The 18,784-nt window shown below is 43.0% G+C and overlaps 1 protein-coding gene across 2 annotated transcripts in view; it reads left to right on the top strand.

Moving 5' to 3' along the window:
• TBC1D22A (TBC1 domain family member 22A) overlaps positions 1-18,784 on the top strand; it is a 437,081-nt gene that overhangs the window by 212,775 nt on the left and 205,522 nt on the right. For both annotated transcript variants that reach the window (XM_019543502.1, XM_019543501.1), the window contains one exon: positions 15,181-15,256. In XM_019543502.1, coding sequence (XP_019399047.1) covers positions 15,181-15,256 — 76 coding nt within the window. The remainder of the gene's footprint in view (positions 1-15,180; positions 15,257-18,784) is intronic.

Raw genomic sequence — 18,784 nt, 5'->3', positions numbered from 1 at the left:
TGGGAATTGAAATGGGAGCAGAGCATTTTTAAAATGTTTTCTCTGCAAAAGTTAGTGAGGATTTTACTAGATAATTAGTACTATATAGAAAATTTATAGTAGAGTCCAGTACAGAAAATTACATTGAAATGTTTTTTCCACGTCTGGAGACTGAATTCAACATTGGATTCAGTGACAGATAAGAGAAATATAAAGTAATGATTTCAAATGAATGATTTCTAAAGCTTAATTAGGTTATATCAAAACAGTCCTAAGTTTGGCAGAAGACTTAAGTTATGAAAGTTAACTTAATAACATTATCAAGAAGAAATGCTGTGGCAGGCTGTGCTTTTACTGCTCAGACCTTATGAAGAATGTGTTCCTTTGAGAGCTTGTTTAACTGTATTCCAGTCATGCAGTTGGTCCAATAAAAGGTATCACCCTAAGAAATCCTTGTCTCTGACAAGAGGGAGGCATTTCCATTTCCATTCCGTGTGGTAGACAGCTTAAAAACTAAAATCTATCTGTAGTAGTTGTCGATGGCAGCAGTCCCTAGATACAAGGATGACAGTCTTCCAGTGAACAGTCATCAGTGATCCAGAGATAACTGAGGGGTCAATCCAACATTCATATCTTCAGCTGTAGACCAGATAAATACTTCTAGGAGGAATTGGATCCTGGTGATATCAGGTCACAGATCTTTCCCTTTGTCTGTCCATACTAATATATTTAAGTAGATGCTATCTAATAGGGCTATGCAAAATTTTGCCAGCTGTTTCATTTTGACACTGTTTCGACTCGTTTTGAGCTTGAAACAGCAAAATCAAAATGAAGTGAAGGGCTTTGAGATAACATTGAAATGAAATGTGAGGGCAGTTGAAATGTTTAGAAAGTTTCTAAACATTTTGAATTTCAAAGCTGAAGCTGGGCTTGCCTGCAGGGAAACAAAGTAAGGAGAGGGAAGGGGGAAAGAAGGGGGAAGGATTGCTCTCATATTGACTGTGTAGCTGGCCAGTGACTGTGATCCTTCGCTGAGGTCCCTTTCAATCCCAGTGGTCTGGGGGAAGGATGGAAAAACAGTATAAAAGGCAGTATTGTTTGAACTGCCTTCTTTCTGGCTTGGGGTCTGACAGTGACTGAGCTATCTTCTAGCAGCTCAGGAGTGTTAGACAATGAAGACTACTACTAGCATTGCTTTCAATGATTTCCTACTTGCTAGACTAGCCTAGCCTAGCAAGAGGGATTACATAATACCTTTTTCTTTCTTCTAGACAATTTTAGTTTATTATTGTATTCATTGATTTATTCTTTTCAATTGTATAATTATATTGGATATTACACTATAGACTTTAAATTATATAGGAAGAGAGAGATGCATTTATAATTTATTTCTATACCTTTATACCTTGCAGCATAGATTACACACCTTACAGAATTTATTTAGGAACGTGGATACATTTATACCTTGCAGCATAGAAGACTACATACCTTATAGAATTTATATAGGAACGCGGATACATTTATATATTGGTATAAAAGCAAGATATTATGAAACACACCATAAGCGTGGTGGAAAGGCAGCTGGCAAGAATTAAGGGAGGCGTGGAAGAGCGTGTAGAGGGAGAGGTATAAGGTTCCCCTCCCCAAACTGAGATGCAGCAACTTTCCTACAACTAGCAGGGATAAGGCTTCCAGAAGCAGCAAGGAGAGGGAGTAATGCCACTGCCTGTGCTTGAGTCTGCATCCCCTCCAAGAGCCATAAACTGCCCCCCCCTACAACCATGACAACAAGCAGCAGCAGCACCAACATGACAGTCTCCTCCACCCCCATTTTACTTCCTATGCTGAGCCTTCTACTGCCAGAGGAAGAGCTGGATCTGGATCTGAGTACCATAGCAAGGGAAATTCTGGGGAAGGAGGGGGAGAATCAGATGAGTTTGTGCTCCACACCCCTCAGCTTTCCCCTAAAGCCGGGTCTCCTTCCCCAGAAGGCACTTCAGAGGAGGCTGAGATTGAGGTTGTGGAGGCAAGTGGCTCAGCTGAGTCGGTTCCTTCTGTTGCTGTGTCACTCTCTGCTGAGGAGAGGGAAAGTGCAGCATCCACACATGCACTCACACCCCAGAAGTGAGTGGGTAGTGTGGTTTGGGATCATTTTGAGCTGGTAGTTGATCGTATACTGTCTGCCTGTACTGCCAAGCCATAACCATCTGAGGCAAGGGAACAAAACACATGAGCACCATGGGAATGCTGATGAGTTTCTGCAGGCACCACACCCTTGCCTGTGCTCCTCCTCATTCTGGCACCAGTGGGAGTGTGTCCAAAGGGAAGTCTCCCTTCGTTTCAAAGCCCCTGTCCCCGCAAAGCAGAGGCAGGCCACCCTGGAACAGTGGGGGAAAGGTGAACAGAAAGTGGGGCATGTTGTAGGACAAGCAGATGCCCCAGAGCATTGGGGAGATGCTTGCTGTCAATGGCCAGCCCTTCTCCTTAGTTGAGCAGCCTGGGTTCAGGTGGCTCATGGCACTTGTGGTGCCATCCTACCAAGTACCCGCACACACCATCTTCAACATGATGGTTGTGCTTTCCCCGTATGAGGCATGCAGGGAGTACTTGATGGAGGAGCTGTACAAGGTAGGTCTACAGGTGGCCTTATGCTTCACCTTGGACATCTGGGGGTGGAGATCACACCTGTCATCTCCCTCACAGGACACTGGTGTGATCAGTCAGGCCATCGGTGGGCTCTCCTTCAAGCTGAGGTGATGGATGAGTCCCACATAGCAACAGAGATCTTGGGGGCCATGAACCACTGGCTTGCTGAGCAGGGTGAGCTCACTCACAGGTTCATGGTCACCGACAATGGGGTCAATATGGTCAAGGTGATCCATGATGCCAACTTTGGAATCCACTGCATGGCACACATGTTCCACCTCATTGTCAGGGACACCTTGGAGGGGGGCAGGGCTGCCAGTGATAGCACCAGCACCACCAGCAAGCTCATTTCCAAATGCAGGAAGATGGCAGGCTACTCCCACTGGAACATCAAGGGGGGCAAGCTGCTGTGGGAGAAACAAGCAGAGCTGAACATCCTACAGCACAAAATCATGCAGGATGTGGAGACTTGGTGGAGCTCCATATACCTGCTGTTTGAGAGGCTGGTGGAGCAACAGAAGGCCATCCATGAGCTGGCCTTGCTCGGGGAGGTTGAGATCAAGGGTTCTCTTAAGAGCTGAGTGGGATTCCATCCCCCCGGTCTTGGTGGTCCTCAAGCCCTTTCTTGAGGCCACCCAGATGGTCAGCACTGGCAGTGTTCTCCTTAGCCAGGTGATCCCTGTAGCGAGGAAACTTCGGAGCCAAATGAAGAGCTTTCAGTGTTCCTGACTGGGGCAAGCTGCTGTCACCAGACATACAGGCACTGATGAGACAGCTGAGGGAGAGCATCAGGAAAGGGCTTGATCGCTTGTGTTCCAGTACAGTCTATGTGCTGGCCACCATGTGTGACCTGAGGGTGAAGGGCAACACATGCAGCAGCCAGAGCCTGAATCAGTGGACAGAGGTGCGTGTTGGTGAAGAGAGGGAGGCAGAATGGTGGAGGCAGATGGACGTGGAAGAGAGGAATCCCTGTCTCGTTCTAGCACACCATCCACAAGCCAGTCTCCTCCTCCACCACAGGCACTGCCAATGTGGGCCAAGGGCATGGCTTCCATGGTGGGATTCAGAGGTACCTGACCCAACCATCAGGTAGGTAGCACTCAGGCCTTGGTGGCTGCCTATCTCACTGAGGACATGAAGCTGCTGCTGTGTGACCCCTTGGCCTACTGGGCAAGTCACAGCCAGATGTGGCTGGATCTGGCCACAGTTGCCTGCGAACACCTGTCCTGTCCATCGACCAGTGTTCCAAGTGACGGGGTGTTCAACATTGGTGGAGATGTTGTGATACCTTACTACGCCTACTTAGATTCCAGTTTGGTGGAGCAGCTGGTTTTCCTGAAGGTGATCCTCCCGCTGCTGGGGTTCCCCAAGCTCCAGGTGGAGATGGACTGAATGCCACCCTCCTCACACTATCTGTACTTATTTCCTTTATTCATGTTTTAAAAGCCATTTACTGCCCCGCTCTCAGAGCTAGAGGGGGCACTCACTGCATCACCGGCCAGGAGGGGAAGAACATGTCCCTGCTGAGCTTCTTTGCCAGGACAAACTTGGAGGTATGGGTTGGGTCTATGGGGAAGGAGGAGGCCTCAGGTCCTAGGCATGACCACTTAAACTGCACTCTGCTATGGTCAGGGAGGCCTGATGGGACTGCTGGTGGCATGGCAGCCCATGGAAATGCCAGGACAGAGGATCCCCCTGGTGAAAGGCAGGTAGGAGGTGTCATAACCTCCAGTTACCACACGCAGATGCACGGTCTTGCCGAGACCCATCACATCTTTGACATGGCTGAGGCTTGCTGGTTGGAGTGGAGTTGTGAGGCTCCAGGTGAGCTCAGCTTAGCTGCCTGGGATGCCAGTTTTTGGGTTGAAAAACCCTTTGTCAGGCTGAGGAAGTACCTGCAGTTGGTGTGTGTGCTGTTCCTGGATGGATGGAATAGTAAAGAAGCCAGTGGCTGACATGCAATACTGGCAAGAAAGCCAGTCAGTGAAAATGGAAATGAAGGCCTAAGGGGGTGAGGGACAGGCTGGGGGGTGACAGGCTGGGGGGAAGGGTGATGTAGCAGCATTGGTAAAAGTGGAGAGGTAACTGGGGAGTCAGATGCCCGGCAGGTTGCAGTGTCTCATAAATCCAATTTATATTGGGTCCATGAGTTTCTGTACCTAGGAGGCTGATGAAGTGAAGTTCATAGGCCCAGCTGTGAAAACTATTTTGTAAATTCCCTTTCAGTATCAGGCCTGAGAGACTGGAGACAGAGTGGTTTTTTGTGAGAAATGTGCCCCCACAGGTAGTTGGGTATTCTTGTCTTCAGTAGATTCTGGTGTGCAGTTTGTGGGGGTACTGGAGGTTGTTAGCAGTTTTGTGTTATGAGCTGTAGAAAGTTGGCTTCAGTTCTGGTAGTGAGGTTAGGTTCTCAAGGTTCGGTGCTTGTTTGAATTTACAAACCACTTTTCAGAGCTGGGCCTATGAACTTCAGTTCATCAGCCTCTTAGGTGGTAGGTATAGAAACTCATGGGCTCAATATAGACAGTGGAATTCTGACACACTACAAACTGCTGGACATCTGACTCCCCAGGTACCTTTGCGCTTTTACCTGCTACATCCTCTTTCCCCACCCTTCCCTAGCCCCAGCCTGTCCCTCACCCCCTAACTTCTCCATTCCATTTTCACTGACTGGCTTTCTTGCCTGTACTGCATGCCAGCCTTTGGCAGGCATCATGTCCTCAGAAGGGGCTGCAAGATTCATCCTAATCAGGCAAGAAATAACAAAGTTATAGGCAGTTTCATGCTTCCCCATTATAGCCTATGGTCGAAATGTTGAAACAGCAAAACAGTTTCGACTAAATGAAATAAAATTCGAAACGAAACACTGTCCCATAAAAATGGAAATGTTGTATGTGAGAAAATACAGCAATACACTCACTTCAAGTCCCCTATTTTTGTTGTTGTGCCTCTCAGTAAATTAAATGTAAAATAAAACATTTGTTGTTATAGTATGGATCAAGACTTTTCTCTCTTGCCTATATTCTTTAAGAATGATAGATCATTCTGGATGAGGCTTCTGTTGCTTTTGTTTATTCTACAAAAATAAACCACTGTTAGAGATATTAGCCTTATATTCAGGTTACTGACAGTGTGGCTGTTTCCTGTGAATGCCTCGATTTGTTGTAATGATGCGTATCCCAATCATATTGCTAGTTGTACAGACTAATGTACTCATTAATTTGCAAGATCATTTCATTACTGTTTTACGGAAAATACAATTAAGATCCTGTGAGCTGACAAATCTTGACATCCCTTCTTTAAAAAATATCATGATGTATATGTTAAGCGTCTCTGTTTCTCATACTGCCTAGAAAATAATGCTAGCCCCCACCTCCTCATCTTCCTTTGGCTAGGCTGTTGTGTGAAGGTGACTGTGGCTGCTGTGAGTTGTTATGAACCTTTGTAGTTGTTCTGAGGGTTTGACATGGCAGGATTGGAGCCTCCTTTGGTTAATGATAGCCTAGATTCAGGGGTCTAGCGGGCATCCCAGATCAGTGTTGGTGTTGGTTACTTTTCTCTGAAGACTCCTAAGAGATTGGGCCCCTTCTGGAGCTTAGATGTGGAGTTCTTGTGATGAGATGCTAATGAGAGTTCTGTTGCCAGTCCCTGATGACTTTCCTGGTAACAAGCTCGAGACTGTGGCAATATTTCAACCGTTAAGGAAAGATCCTTGTGTTCTACTCAACATTTTTTTGCTTAGGATAATAATTTCTAATATTAAATGCTGCAAGGAGATGCTGCCAGATGAATAGGTGATACGCACCTTTTCCAGCCAAATTACCACACTAAGACTACCAGTTTATCATTTCACATCATCTGTTTAAGATTTAGGAATTCCTTGAAAATAAATGAAATGTTCATTGTTGAATGTTATTTTATTAGTTTAATTTGATAGTCTTTTTTTATAAACTGATTGTCTGAAAAGCTGTTCCCATACAGCTGTGCAAGATTAAGGGGCACATTGTTTTATAATTCTATAACCCTTGATTATATTTGGGGGGAAAAAATCCTTGTCCAATCCTGGAAAGAAAAAAAAGAGAATTCTAATATAATAAAAATCTTAGTACTTCTGTCTCTACATCTGTCTGTCCATAACGTTGGGGGCCAACTGTGTCCCGGAAAGGGCAGGTGGTAATTGGCTGCATGGGCCCCGCCCCCTCAGGCAGGGAACCAAAGGCGGAGGGAGCTCTTATGCTTTAATACTGTATTGACTTGCCCCTGCTTTCTGTCAAAGCTGACAGAAGCCAAGGGCAGTAGGACCCAGTGGGAGCCTCAGCAGCACTGAGCAGCCCAGCCCTTTCCACCTCCAGTCATTGCACCCCCTGCCCGCCAGCACTGTCATCACCATGTGGCCTGGTAGCATCAGCAGAACAGAGATCACGGAGCTGCCCCGGTAGGGTGTGTGTGGGTGTATATGGGTGGCAGGTGTATGTGGGGGGTGTGTGTGTAGCCAGGGACTGTGTGTGGGTGTGCAGCCAAGGGCAGAGTTGGTGGATGGGTGGGTGTGGGTGTGCAGCCAGGGGCAGACTGGATGGGTGGGTATGATTGTGCAGCCAGGGGCAGAGTGGTGTGTGTGCATGCAGGCAGGGACTGGGTGGGTGTGGGTGTGCAGCTGCGGGCAGAGTGGGTATGTGTGTGCAGCCAGGGCAGACTGGATGGGTGGGTATGATTGTGGAGTCAGGGGTGGAATGGTGTGTGTGTGTGTATGTGTGCATGCACATGCGTGCAGCCAGGGCCTGGGTGGGTGGGTGTGTGTAGCTGTGGAGCCAGGGGCACGGTGGATGGGTGTGATTGTCATTGTGGAGCCAGGGATACGGTGGGTGGCTGTGGTTGTGCAGCCAGGGACAGAGTTGGTGAGGATGTGTGTGTTTGTTCATAGTGTGAGTCCCACACGCAAACCCCACCATACACTTGCACCCGCACTGCCATACAAGCAGATAGCCACAAACCCCATACCCACCCATATCCCACATATCCACACACACACCCACATGCTTCCTCACTCCACATACCCACACACCAACAGCCCTCCACAAACCTATACCCACCCCTCACTATATACAGAGTAAGACTTCATTTTGAGCTGTTGTGCTATCACCTCTATGTACACTATACAAACGCATGTACATTGGGCACAAAATATTTTTTTAAATCAAATTAATGTATGTAGTAGATGTTTCCTTTTTAGAATATAAGTTGGTATTTTTCTGGTTCCAAGATGGTAAAATCTCTTGATGAAAGGAGTAGTGGGGGCAATGGGAGGGTCTTCTGGTTTATCCATAGATTCATAGATGTTGGGGACCTCAGTAGATCATAGAGTATGAGTCTCTGCATAGGCAGGAAAGTGTGCTGGGTTCAGATGACCCCAGCCAGATGCCTACCTAACCTCCTAATGAAGAACCCCAGGGTAGGGGAGAGTACCACTTCCCTTGGGACCCCATTCCAGATTTTGGCCACTCTGTCTGTGAAGAAGGTCTTCCTAATGTCCAGTCTAAATCTGCTCTCTGCTAGCTTATGGCCATTTTTTCTTGTAACCCCCAGGGTCCCCTTGGTGAGTAGAGTCTCACCAACTCCCTTCTGTGCCCCCATGATGAATTTATAGGCAGCCACAAGGTTGCCTCTCAACCTTCTCTTGTGGAGGCTGAAGAGGTCCAGGTGCCTTAGTCTCCCCTCATAGGGCTTGGCCTGCAAGCCCTTAACCATATGAGTGGCCCTTTTCTGGTCCCTCTCTAGGTTATCCACATTCCTCTTGAAGTGTGGCGCCCAAAACTGTACACAGTATTCCAACTGAGGTCTGACCAGTGCCCAATAGAAGGGAAGTGTCACCTCCTTGGTTCTGTTTGTCATGCCTCTGCTGATGCATGATAAAGTGCAGTTAGCTTTTCTGATGATTTCGTCACACTGACGACCCATGTTCATCTTGGAGTCCACTAGGACTCCCTTTCTGCTTCCGTGCTGCTGAGCAGGTCATTTCCTAGGCAGTAGGTGTGCTTGACATTTTTCCTCCCTAGGTGCAGCACTTTGCATTTCTCCGTGTTAAATCGCATTCTATTGTTTTCTGCCCATTTGTCCAACCTGTCCAGGTCTGCCTTTAGTTGTTCCCTGCCCTCCAGTGTGTCCACTTCTCCCCACAATTTTGTATCATCCACAAACTTGGACAGAGTACACTTCACTCCCTTGTCCAAGTCACTGGTGAAGACATTGAAAAGTATCGGTCCAAGGACCGAGCCCTGTGGGACCCCACTGCCCACGTCCTTCCAGATCGATATTGACCCATCCAGCACTACTATCTGGGTATGACCCGCTAGCCAATTTGCCACCCAGCAGACTGTGTAATTATCCAAGTCACAGCCTCTTAATTTGTTCACCAGTATGGGGTGGGATATTGTATCGAAGTCCTTCCTGAAGTGTAAGTAAATGATATCTACCCCTACTCCTGCATCCAGGTGTTTTGTAACCTGGTCATAAAAAGAGACTAAATTAGTCAGGCATCATCTACCCGTTACAAACTAGTGCAGGTTTCTCCTCAGCATAATTTTTCCTGCTGGGCTCTCACATGTATGAGCCTTAATAATCTTTTCAAAGACTTTGCCAAGGATGGAGGTGAGACTGACTGGCCTGTAGTTGCCTGGATCCTTCTTCCTCCCCTTCTTGAAAATGGGGACCACACTGGTCCTTTTCCAGTCCTCCGGGACCCGGCCCTTGTGCCACAAGTGCTCAAATATTCTTGCCAGTAGCTGTGCAATGACATCAGCCAGAGCCTTCAGTACCCACGGATGGAGCTCGTCCAGGCCTGCCGACTTAAACACATCCAGTCCTTCCAAGTGACTGCGCTATCTCAGGGTCAATGCTTGGTGATCTGGTACCCTGCTATTGTCCCTTTATGATCCTATTGTGACTCTTGTCTTGCACTTGTTTTAGGAACACTGAGGCAAAGAACTCATTGAGGAGCTAAGCCTTGTCCTCCTTTTTCTGTCACCAATTGCTTTTGCCCTTTCAGTAGTGGTCCTATTCCACCCTGGGCCTTCCTTTTACTCCCTATATATTTGAAAAACAATTTTTTGTTATCTTTAACTTGGAATGCCATCCTCAGCTCCATGGTAGCTTTGGCCTTTCTAATTGCCTCCCTACAACTGCGAGCTGAGGAGGCACAGTGCTCTTTAGTAATCTGTCCCTGTTTCCACTGCTTATATGTCTCCCTTTTTGCCCTTAGGCTGCTCTGGATTTCTCTGGTCAGCCAAAGAAGCCTCTTGGCCCCTTTTCCCCCACATCAGGATCGTCTCCCTCTGTGCCCAAAGGATTATTTCCTTAAGGCACAGCCACCCTTCTTGGGCTTCCATCTCGCCAAATCTCTTACTCTGCAGTGCGTCATTGACTAAATGCCTGAGCTCGCTGAAGTCAGCCTTCCTAAAGTCTAGCACTTCCAACCTACTAATTACCTTTCCCACTCTACGCCTTATGGTGAATTCTGTTATTTGGTTGACACTGTCCCTCAGGTGACCACTGATCTGTAGGTCTCCTAGCATATCATCCCCCGTTGCCAGTACCAGGTCCAGTAAGGCATTCCCCCTAGTGGGACCATGTACCTCCTGCGTCAGGTGGAGGTCCTGCACACAGGATAGGAACCTGCGTGAACATTGGGAATTTACTGTCTGCGTCTCCCAGCAGATGTCAGGGTAGTTTAGGTCCCCCATGACTACCGCTTCCCTAATCTTTATGGTCTCCGAGAGCTGCTTCAGGAGTTCCAAATCTAGTTCTTCCCCTTGGTGTGAGGGTCTGTAGCAGACCCCTATCATCAAATCCCTTTCCCCTTGACCTCCATGTATCTTAACCCACAATCCTTCTACTTTTTCCTCCAATTCCATTTTGATAAGGGTCGATGTATAATGCTCCTTGACATAGAGTGCAACCCCTCCCCCTCTCCTCCTTACTCTATCCTTTCTGTACAGCTTATAGCCCTCAATGTGTACCGCTGAGTCATGGGTAGAATCCCACCAGGTTTCTGTTAACCCTACTAAGTCATAAGTGTTTTCTGCAAACAGGAGTGCTAGTTCATCCTTCTTGTTCCCCATGCCCCTAGCATTAGTGTATAGGCACTTGAGCCCTGTGACTGGCGCCTTTGTTGCTCCCCAGCTCTGATGCCCAATGGGCCCCTTATTTCTTACCTGCTTATTGCTTACCTGTGCTGTACTGCTGGACATCCAGTGGATAGCAGGTTCCTGATGTTCTCCTTCTTCTGTCTCCCCTTTGGCGGCAAAAGTCAGGGGTTAGGGGGCAGGACTTCTGGTCACAAGATGGTGAGAAAGGGGTGGGGCATCTGCAAGGGGTGGAGCTATCCGTGTGGCCGTTGACAGCTTTCCAAAACTCAGTAAGTGGCATTTCACCCAAAATAATTGCCCACAGCTGGTTTACATGGCCGGCCCCAAAGGGTGAGTAGGGATGGGGTATGTAAACTGTCCCTGAAACACACCGTCATTCATGATGGGCAATTGGCTAGTATTTTTAGAAGTGCAGTGTCTGGAATACCACCCCCATAAAGTTTTTTGGAAAGGCATGAGCCTGTACAAAGGGGAGGTATGGAAAACAGAACTTCATACTATTTCATCACGGAGAAACGTGAAGAACTAGCATCTGCACGCAACAATCAATAAAATACAAACATTAGTCCATTTTTGAAGGGACTGTCTTCCTTTTCGTGCTGTTCTTTTGAATGTTTTCTTTCAAATTTCCTTATATTGCTTGCTTTGTATTTTTACCTTCGCTTCCTCCCAATGAAGTTTCCGAGTGGTGCTGTCAGTGGCATGTCTGCTTCCTCACCTGCCTTTCAGTTTTTTTTTCCTCTTTCTCCTTCTTTGCATCCTAAATATACAGTCTTACTCATTAACCCCTTTTCTGATTCCTTACAGTATCTGTTAGGAACCTTTCTGCCTTGTTTTCAGAGAAAATGGATAGTGTGGGTATTATCTTTCATGCAAATATTTGTTAGAGGTGCGATATATTGGTTGCCTATTGGATTGGCACTAGTACATACCGCTCATGCCTTCCCTGGGGATGTGTGCAGTGGTGGGGAGTCACCTCCCCCACACCCTCAGGACAAGCTGCCCACAGCTCAGTCCTGCTCCCCAGCCTGCCAGTTTAACCAGAGTAAAATGGTTGCTGAATCGGCATCAGCCGATATGGTTGGTTAATAATCAGGTATTGGTATCGGTCAAAAAAAATCTTCATGAATGCATGCTTAATATTTGGTGCTATTTTCCTTGTTTCTCAGTAATGTAGTAAAAAGTTCCTTGAATTTTTTATTGCCTTGACCTTGTGGTCCTGTTCACTGTAGGGAATTGTATTGGGAGAATCTGACTTCCCAAGGTTACTAACTAATAGAATGGGATGTGCTTGTGTGAGGGAGTTCATATTTAAAATAAAAATTAATTCGAAACCCGTAGAGACATCTCCATGCAGACTGGTTTATTTGCTTACTGTTGGTCTTCCAGATCACCTAAGGAGATATACAGACAGCAATTTTAAGGTAACTTGTCAGATCCTCCAGCCACCATTATGATCCTTTCTAACACAATACCTATTGGCAGAAGTGTTGAAGAAGGGTCAGTTGGGTCAGATGGTTGTGATTTTGTCTAGATTTTTAGTTTTCAGACCTAAGGTTAGCGGTAAGTTTCTTGTGGATGCTTTCTTGAATCCTGAACTTGCTTTCTCAGGCTGGTTGAGAGGTTTGGAAACTTTTCTCACTATTTATCACCAGGTTGGCAAGCCTTTTCATGAGCTTGTGAAATGTTGCTTGCCTATAGCAACCATCATTTCATAGGCATTTGTACTTGGATCTTTTTTTCCAAGGTTTATAAGGCAGGAACTTCAGTTATTTTCCATAAGTTCTCATACTTACCAGCATGCTCTGGTTTCTCTTCAGATCATTTAAAACTTCTACTTCTGATTAAATATTTGCTAATAGAGGGGCACTTTTTTTGTTTTTTTTCTGCACCTGCCTGGTTCTTTCCTTTTTCACGAAGACTTATTTTGCCGTAAGATTTTGGTAGTGATACAAAAGAAGAAAAACCCCAATCTCAGTTTTACTCGGATTCTTAAATTTCTAATTTCTGCTGTTGGTCATGCAGTCTTGTCTTTACCTAAATGGGCCAATTTTGATATTCAAAGTAAGGCTGCCTTCAGCAAGATCAGCCACTGTCACCCATTACTGTCAGTGGTGCTAAAGGTACAAGTTGCGCTTCAGCTGGCTGACACATCTGTTTTACAGATCAAGATGAAGAAAATTTCCCATTGTTTCCATTGAGATTACAGTCAGCCTACCCTGAGAGAAGATATTTTTGGTAATTCTGTGAGTGCTAGGCAGGAGCAGGAGAACGGAGAGATACTAGACATAGAACTGTGTAAGTGACAGAGAAAGGAAATCTATTGTGAACCAAGAAACATCACTTCACTACTCTCCACAACCTCCCATCTCTTTGAACTCATATTAGAGGTGCAAAGAAATGGGATAGGAGTAGATGAAGTGGGGCAAATGGAACGAACTACCAGGAAGCAAGATATGGAGCAAGGAAGGAGTAGAGGTGGGGAAAAGTAGAATATGGTGTGCCCAAGATCATGAAGGGGAATTTATGGAGAATATATGTATATATTTTAATGTGAACTAGTACAAGCCAGTTCCACAAATTTTTGCGGGGCCTAGCTCATGTTGTTTGGTCTTAGCAGCACTGTTCATGCTGGTTTAAGGTTTTTTTATTCTTACATACTGATTTTTTTTTCTTTCATTATGGCACTGGTAATTTTGCAAAAGAAGTGGATGAGTCTGGTTAAGGTTTATGTAATCTAGGGAGCAAGGGGAAAACACTCACCTGTATCTAGCTTGCATGCTTATCAGTAGATGCTGTTTGCAGGATGGAAGAAAAGAAGATTAACTAACAGAGCACAGCATTGCTATTCTAAATGTCTTTTTACTCTACATATGTTATGTTTTAGGAAAACAATTTCATTATTTCAAATTATGTATTGCTACTGGGGTTTCTTTTAATTTTTCCATGTGAAACCATGATGCTGAAAGATCATAAGCTCACTTGGAAAGGATTGAAGGATGAGTGGCACATTTAAATACATTGCAGAATCTTTAAATGGCTTTTTTTTTTCTACAAAAAAGATTGCCAAGTCTAAGTGTAGGCAGGAGGTTTTCATTTCTTTTGTGATATAATAAACAATGTTAATAGATTGTACACTTTAAAGATATCTGATTATCAGTATATTGAAGCCCGGGAGTGTACATCTATAATAATTTGCATATCCAATTACTATAGTTGTGCATTCAGGTTAAGCTTTTGCACATTACATTGGGGTTCTCAGTTTTTCTTATGTCCTGGGTTCTGAGGGTAGATTGTCAACTGCTGTATGATGCCATAGCTGAAATGAAGTGGCACTTGTAACTAATTATACCATTTAAGGATACTTATCTGAACTTTGGAAAGTAAACTTCCTGTCACTAGGAATTTTGAGGTTCTTATGTCAATGTGGGGTTAAAATTCAATGTTTCAGTGAAATAATAGAATCTTCTATATGGCAGGTCATATTATCTTTCCAATAAGGCACTTTTTGCAAGCTATTCAGAGGTTTATAGACAGTGGTTCTTAACATTTTTAGATTCAATGCAGCCCTTGGAAAATATAAGCTCTTAGCTTTCACTCATAGAATTCTAAAATCATAGAAAAGTAAGGCTGGAAATGAGCTCTGGAGGTCATCTAGTCTAACGCTCTCTGCCTGAAGCAGGATCACCCCAAACACATCCTTGTTTAACTTATTACTAAAAATGCACAGGCAATCCTGTCCCATGGCCACAAAGCCTTAAAACACAAACCTGCTGTAGTAGGGGACCAGCGGTGGCCTATGTTCTGCTGTTTCAAGGGTTGTTAAAGTACTTATGGGAGATCCAAGAAAGAGGGGCATGCTCCCTTTATGGAGTAAGGCAAAAAACCTCAAAATCCCTATCAGTCTGACCCTGGTGTTTTTTGACTATGGAAAAATAATAGAGCAAATCTCCTGTTGCAAAGAACTTAGAAAGACCACCACAGGTCAGAATGTTTCTAACACTGTGGATTCCTATTTGAAATTTCTGGGTTTAGCTTATGAATCATGTGTAGGTGTTTGTGTGACACCCTAGGCCCACGGCATCCTTAAAAATGATCACATGGCACCCTTTTTGAGAATCAGTGGTTTAGAACAGTGCCCTAAACTTCAGTGGGGAGGAATTTAGTGAGTAAAGTTAAGGTGAAGCAGTCAAAACTGTAACAGATGCCACTGGATATTATCACTGTGTCTGTGGAATGACTGATTATTTTCTATTAATAATAAAAGACTTTAAAGATTTGATTTAAAAAAAAAATCACTTTCCTAGAGAATTTTTATTTTTTAGAGAGACAAACACCCAATATGTGCATTTCAATAAGCAATTGGAAAAACCTTATGTTTTGCCAATATGTATTTTTATATTTGTCTCCTCAGGACAACTATACCTTTGCACAGCCAGGGATTCAGAAGAAAGTGAAAATGTTGGAAGAACTTATTCGTCGGATTGATGGTAAGTCTTAAAAGCTAACCTGGAGTCTAAGTGCTGCTTCATCAACAGTGTTTAGTTAAAAGCTTTGTGAGCAGTCCAGCCAATATCAGTGTAGTTATCTACCATGACAGTGTAACACAGCCTTTCTCAGACAAAGTGTCATACTCAATCAACCCGTGGCATAGTGGCTTTTGCAAGATCAGTGCTGTGTATCATTTAAAGGAAAGCCACTAGAGCATGAGCCACTTTCATTACTTTTTATTAAGGCAATATAATCAAAATTCAATGGCAATCTCTTTGCAGCAGAGTAATGGTCATATACAAAAGGCAGCCAGCATTCATTTTGCATTAAGCTCAATGATTGTTGTAATTCGGCAGAGTCAGAGTGATTGTTTATGGTTGTCCTTCGGCACTATGTTTTGTGCCTTTGTGCATCATTTTGTTATCAAGAATGCTTGAATAATTTCTCTGTGGAATCCAATTAATTACTAACTCTGGATGTAACATCTTTAATATTATAGATAATTTACAGTGTGTGTAAGGGTAATTTTAGATTATGCTTTCATGTTTTATCAGGACACTGAAATATTTTATACCTTCATCCTTAAAATAATTCTCTTCATGAAATGCTGACTGTCACATTGCTATAGCAGAGTTTAATTAAATGAAATTCAAGAGATAATGCTTGCCCACTCTAAACATATTCTCCTGATAGTTTGCTAAATTAATGAACAGAGCATTAACAAAGTGATGCCAAGCAGAACTAAGCATATATTTGTGACACTGGCCTGTCAATGATGAGATAGGGGACAAATAGATCTTAAATAGGTTAATACTGGATAACCATCTTGAAAAGATGATTTCTGCCTTTTCATTTTACATATTGTAAGCTTTTCCTGCACCAGTGCTTACTACAGCATATTTTATCTTTGTTTGCACATATTTACATTTTGAATACTTCACATATTTTCTAGGTTCCTTTTTAGGGTCATAATAAATAATGGTTATAAAATAGGAAACAAAATTGATTCTATTAAAAGACTTCCAGTGGTGGAAAAAATGACACAGACCCATTCTTAGAAAATATGTATTGAATATATAAAAGAGTGCATTGCTTGTTTTAGGAAGCTGTGTTGGTGCAAGTGTATTTATTTATATGAACATAATTACGTTTATGTAACACACCAAGCTATACGGTACACAGTCAGTGCATTTAAGGTGGGAAGAATACTTTTTCAGTACATTACACTTGTGTGGCAAGCAAGTTGACATTGCGATATTTGGAAATATACAGATAATTTATTTTTTTTTTAATTATATTTTTGCTGAGTTTTTTCCAACCTTAAAAAAATGTGTGTTCTGAACATGTTTATCCTTCATGATTATTTTAAGAGTTATATCTGGGGTTAGTGTGCTGATTCCAAACATTTGTAGAACCACATTTGTACAGACTCCTATACTGAAGCATTTTAGATATTAATAATACCTAAACTGATAGACTTCCTATATCTTAACAGTTAAACATTTTTTGTAAGCTAGTTCTTCAGTCCGTAATGTTTTTCTAACCATTTTGTACAGTAAATGTTCAGTTTTGGATATTAAAATATTGAACATTATTTTACTGGATATTTTAGTTCTCTTTTGAAAAATATTTGTTTAGCCTTCTAAGAATAAAAGAGCTCATTTGTGCTATCAATCCTTTAATGGGGATGGTTGAATGATTTTTTTGCATGTGGATTATTCATTCTTCAGTTTTGCCAGTTGGCTTTAAAAGATTTTCCAGTGAATAAATCTTGCTCATGAATCTGTCCTTTGCCAGGTCTGCAAATTGCAGGTGAAATGTGAGTTGCAGGTGTTTTTGCCTAATTTAAATATTTTGGTGAGCTCTTTAACTTCCTCAAACAAAATGCTGTTAAAATACTGCAGCCAGGAAGCATAATCCCATCAGCAATAGTCTCCTTATCTTCTTGATCTGAAATATGTCCATTTTTCATCAATCGATGGTCAACCTGTGCTGTGTTTAAATTTATGTAACATTTAGTAAATATCTGCATGTACACACAAACTCTGCCAGTAGTGCACTAGCATAATGTCATTTACTTTGAGCCACACTACACATCAATATTTTTTCCTGTAAATTTCTATAACAGTAAATGTGTGTTTAGCATTAAGATGCCAAAGACTATTCCTTTTGTATAGTAGAAGCATCAAGGTTCATAAGTCTGAGAATCCAACAAATATTAATCTCTTTAATACTGTTATCTAAACAGAAATAAATTATGTTAGTTTAATATTAATAAAGTTATGTTGTTAACTTTATGCAGTCCATACATTTATTCAGTTGAACATTGTTTTCTTGAAATTCAGCAAAAGAACAAACTCATTTCAGTTGTTTTTTTTTTAAAAAAGAAAGATGCTAAACACATCTGAAAAGTATAAATTGCTGCTTGTCTTAATGTACAAAGTAATATACAATTACAAAGCCTAGGTCCTGCTGAGATTTAATGGACCTATGCTTCCATTCAGAATCATTATCAGTAATGTATGCATATACTGTAAAGCACGTACAAAATTATTTTTAAAAGCATCCGTCATTATTTGCAAAGCATGCTGTGCCACCTGTTGGGGACAGATTTGAGCATCAGAAAACAATCCAAACTTAGGTATGTTAAGTGTCCTGACTCGTGTAATACAGGTTCTTTTGTTCTCTTATCACCTTTCTTTGACTGATTTGTATAGCTACATTTGCGTCGGCTTTGAAGGAAGTAAATTGACATATACTTTATAATAAAATGACAATAATTTTATGAAGAAAGCTAAAAAGTGCATCAGGAAAAATAAATTGAAAATGACTGCTTGCTGATTGTAAGCACACCTCTAACTCCATCTGTTTTGATACAGAATGACCAGTTCAGGCTTTCTGATGGGAGTAGAGGATTGGGAAAATTATGCTCAAGTAGAAGTCTCAGTGGGGTGGGAAGAGGCTGAGAAGTTAGATTTTGAAACCAGGGAGCATCTCATAAAGCAACCTGAAATAAAACTAATCTTTCAAGTTGCATTTATATTGCTGTAGGGGTTGTAGCGTTGTTTGGCTCATCTGTGGTGATCCTTTTGGGAACGGGTCCTTCTGTAGGTGGGGACAGGTTGGGCTGTCCAGTCATCCTCTCCTTGGCTTTGCCTTCCCAGAGTCTTTCAGGCCAGTTGTTGATTTGCTCCGTGATTTGAGAGGAATTCTTTGAATAAGGTTCGAGACTGCGACTTCCAAAAAGCTAATAATTTCTTCTTGTACTCACCAGATAAGTTTCTTGCCCTTAAGTCATCTCACCGGGGCTTTCAGAACCTGATTTGACATGTAGCAGGAAATTAAGCAATCAATTTAAACTGTAAAGTAGATTAAAACTTAGAAGGGGGAGCTAGATTTTTATTACTGTCAGAACAGTGGAACAAGCTGCCCAAGGATTTTATAGAATCTGCTTCATTGGAGGCTTTTAAGTAGAGGCTGGATAAGCATTCATTTGGGATTGTTTAGAAATAGCACATCTTGCCTTT

This window comes from Crocodylus porosus, unplaced genomic scaffold (genome assembly GCF_001723895.1).
Source record: "Crocodylus porosus isolate Cpor-Errol unplaced genomic scaffold, CroPor_comp1, whole genome shotgun sequence".
NCBI lineage: Eukaryota > Metazoa > Chordata > Crocodylia > Crocodylidae > Crocodylus > Crocodylus porosus.
This window is presented reverse-complemented; position numbering and strand designations above follow the sequence as displayed.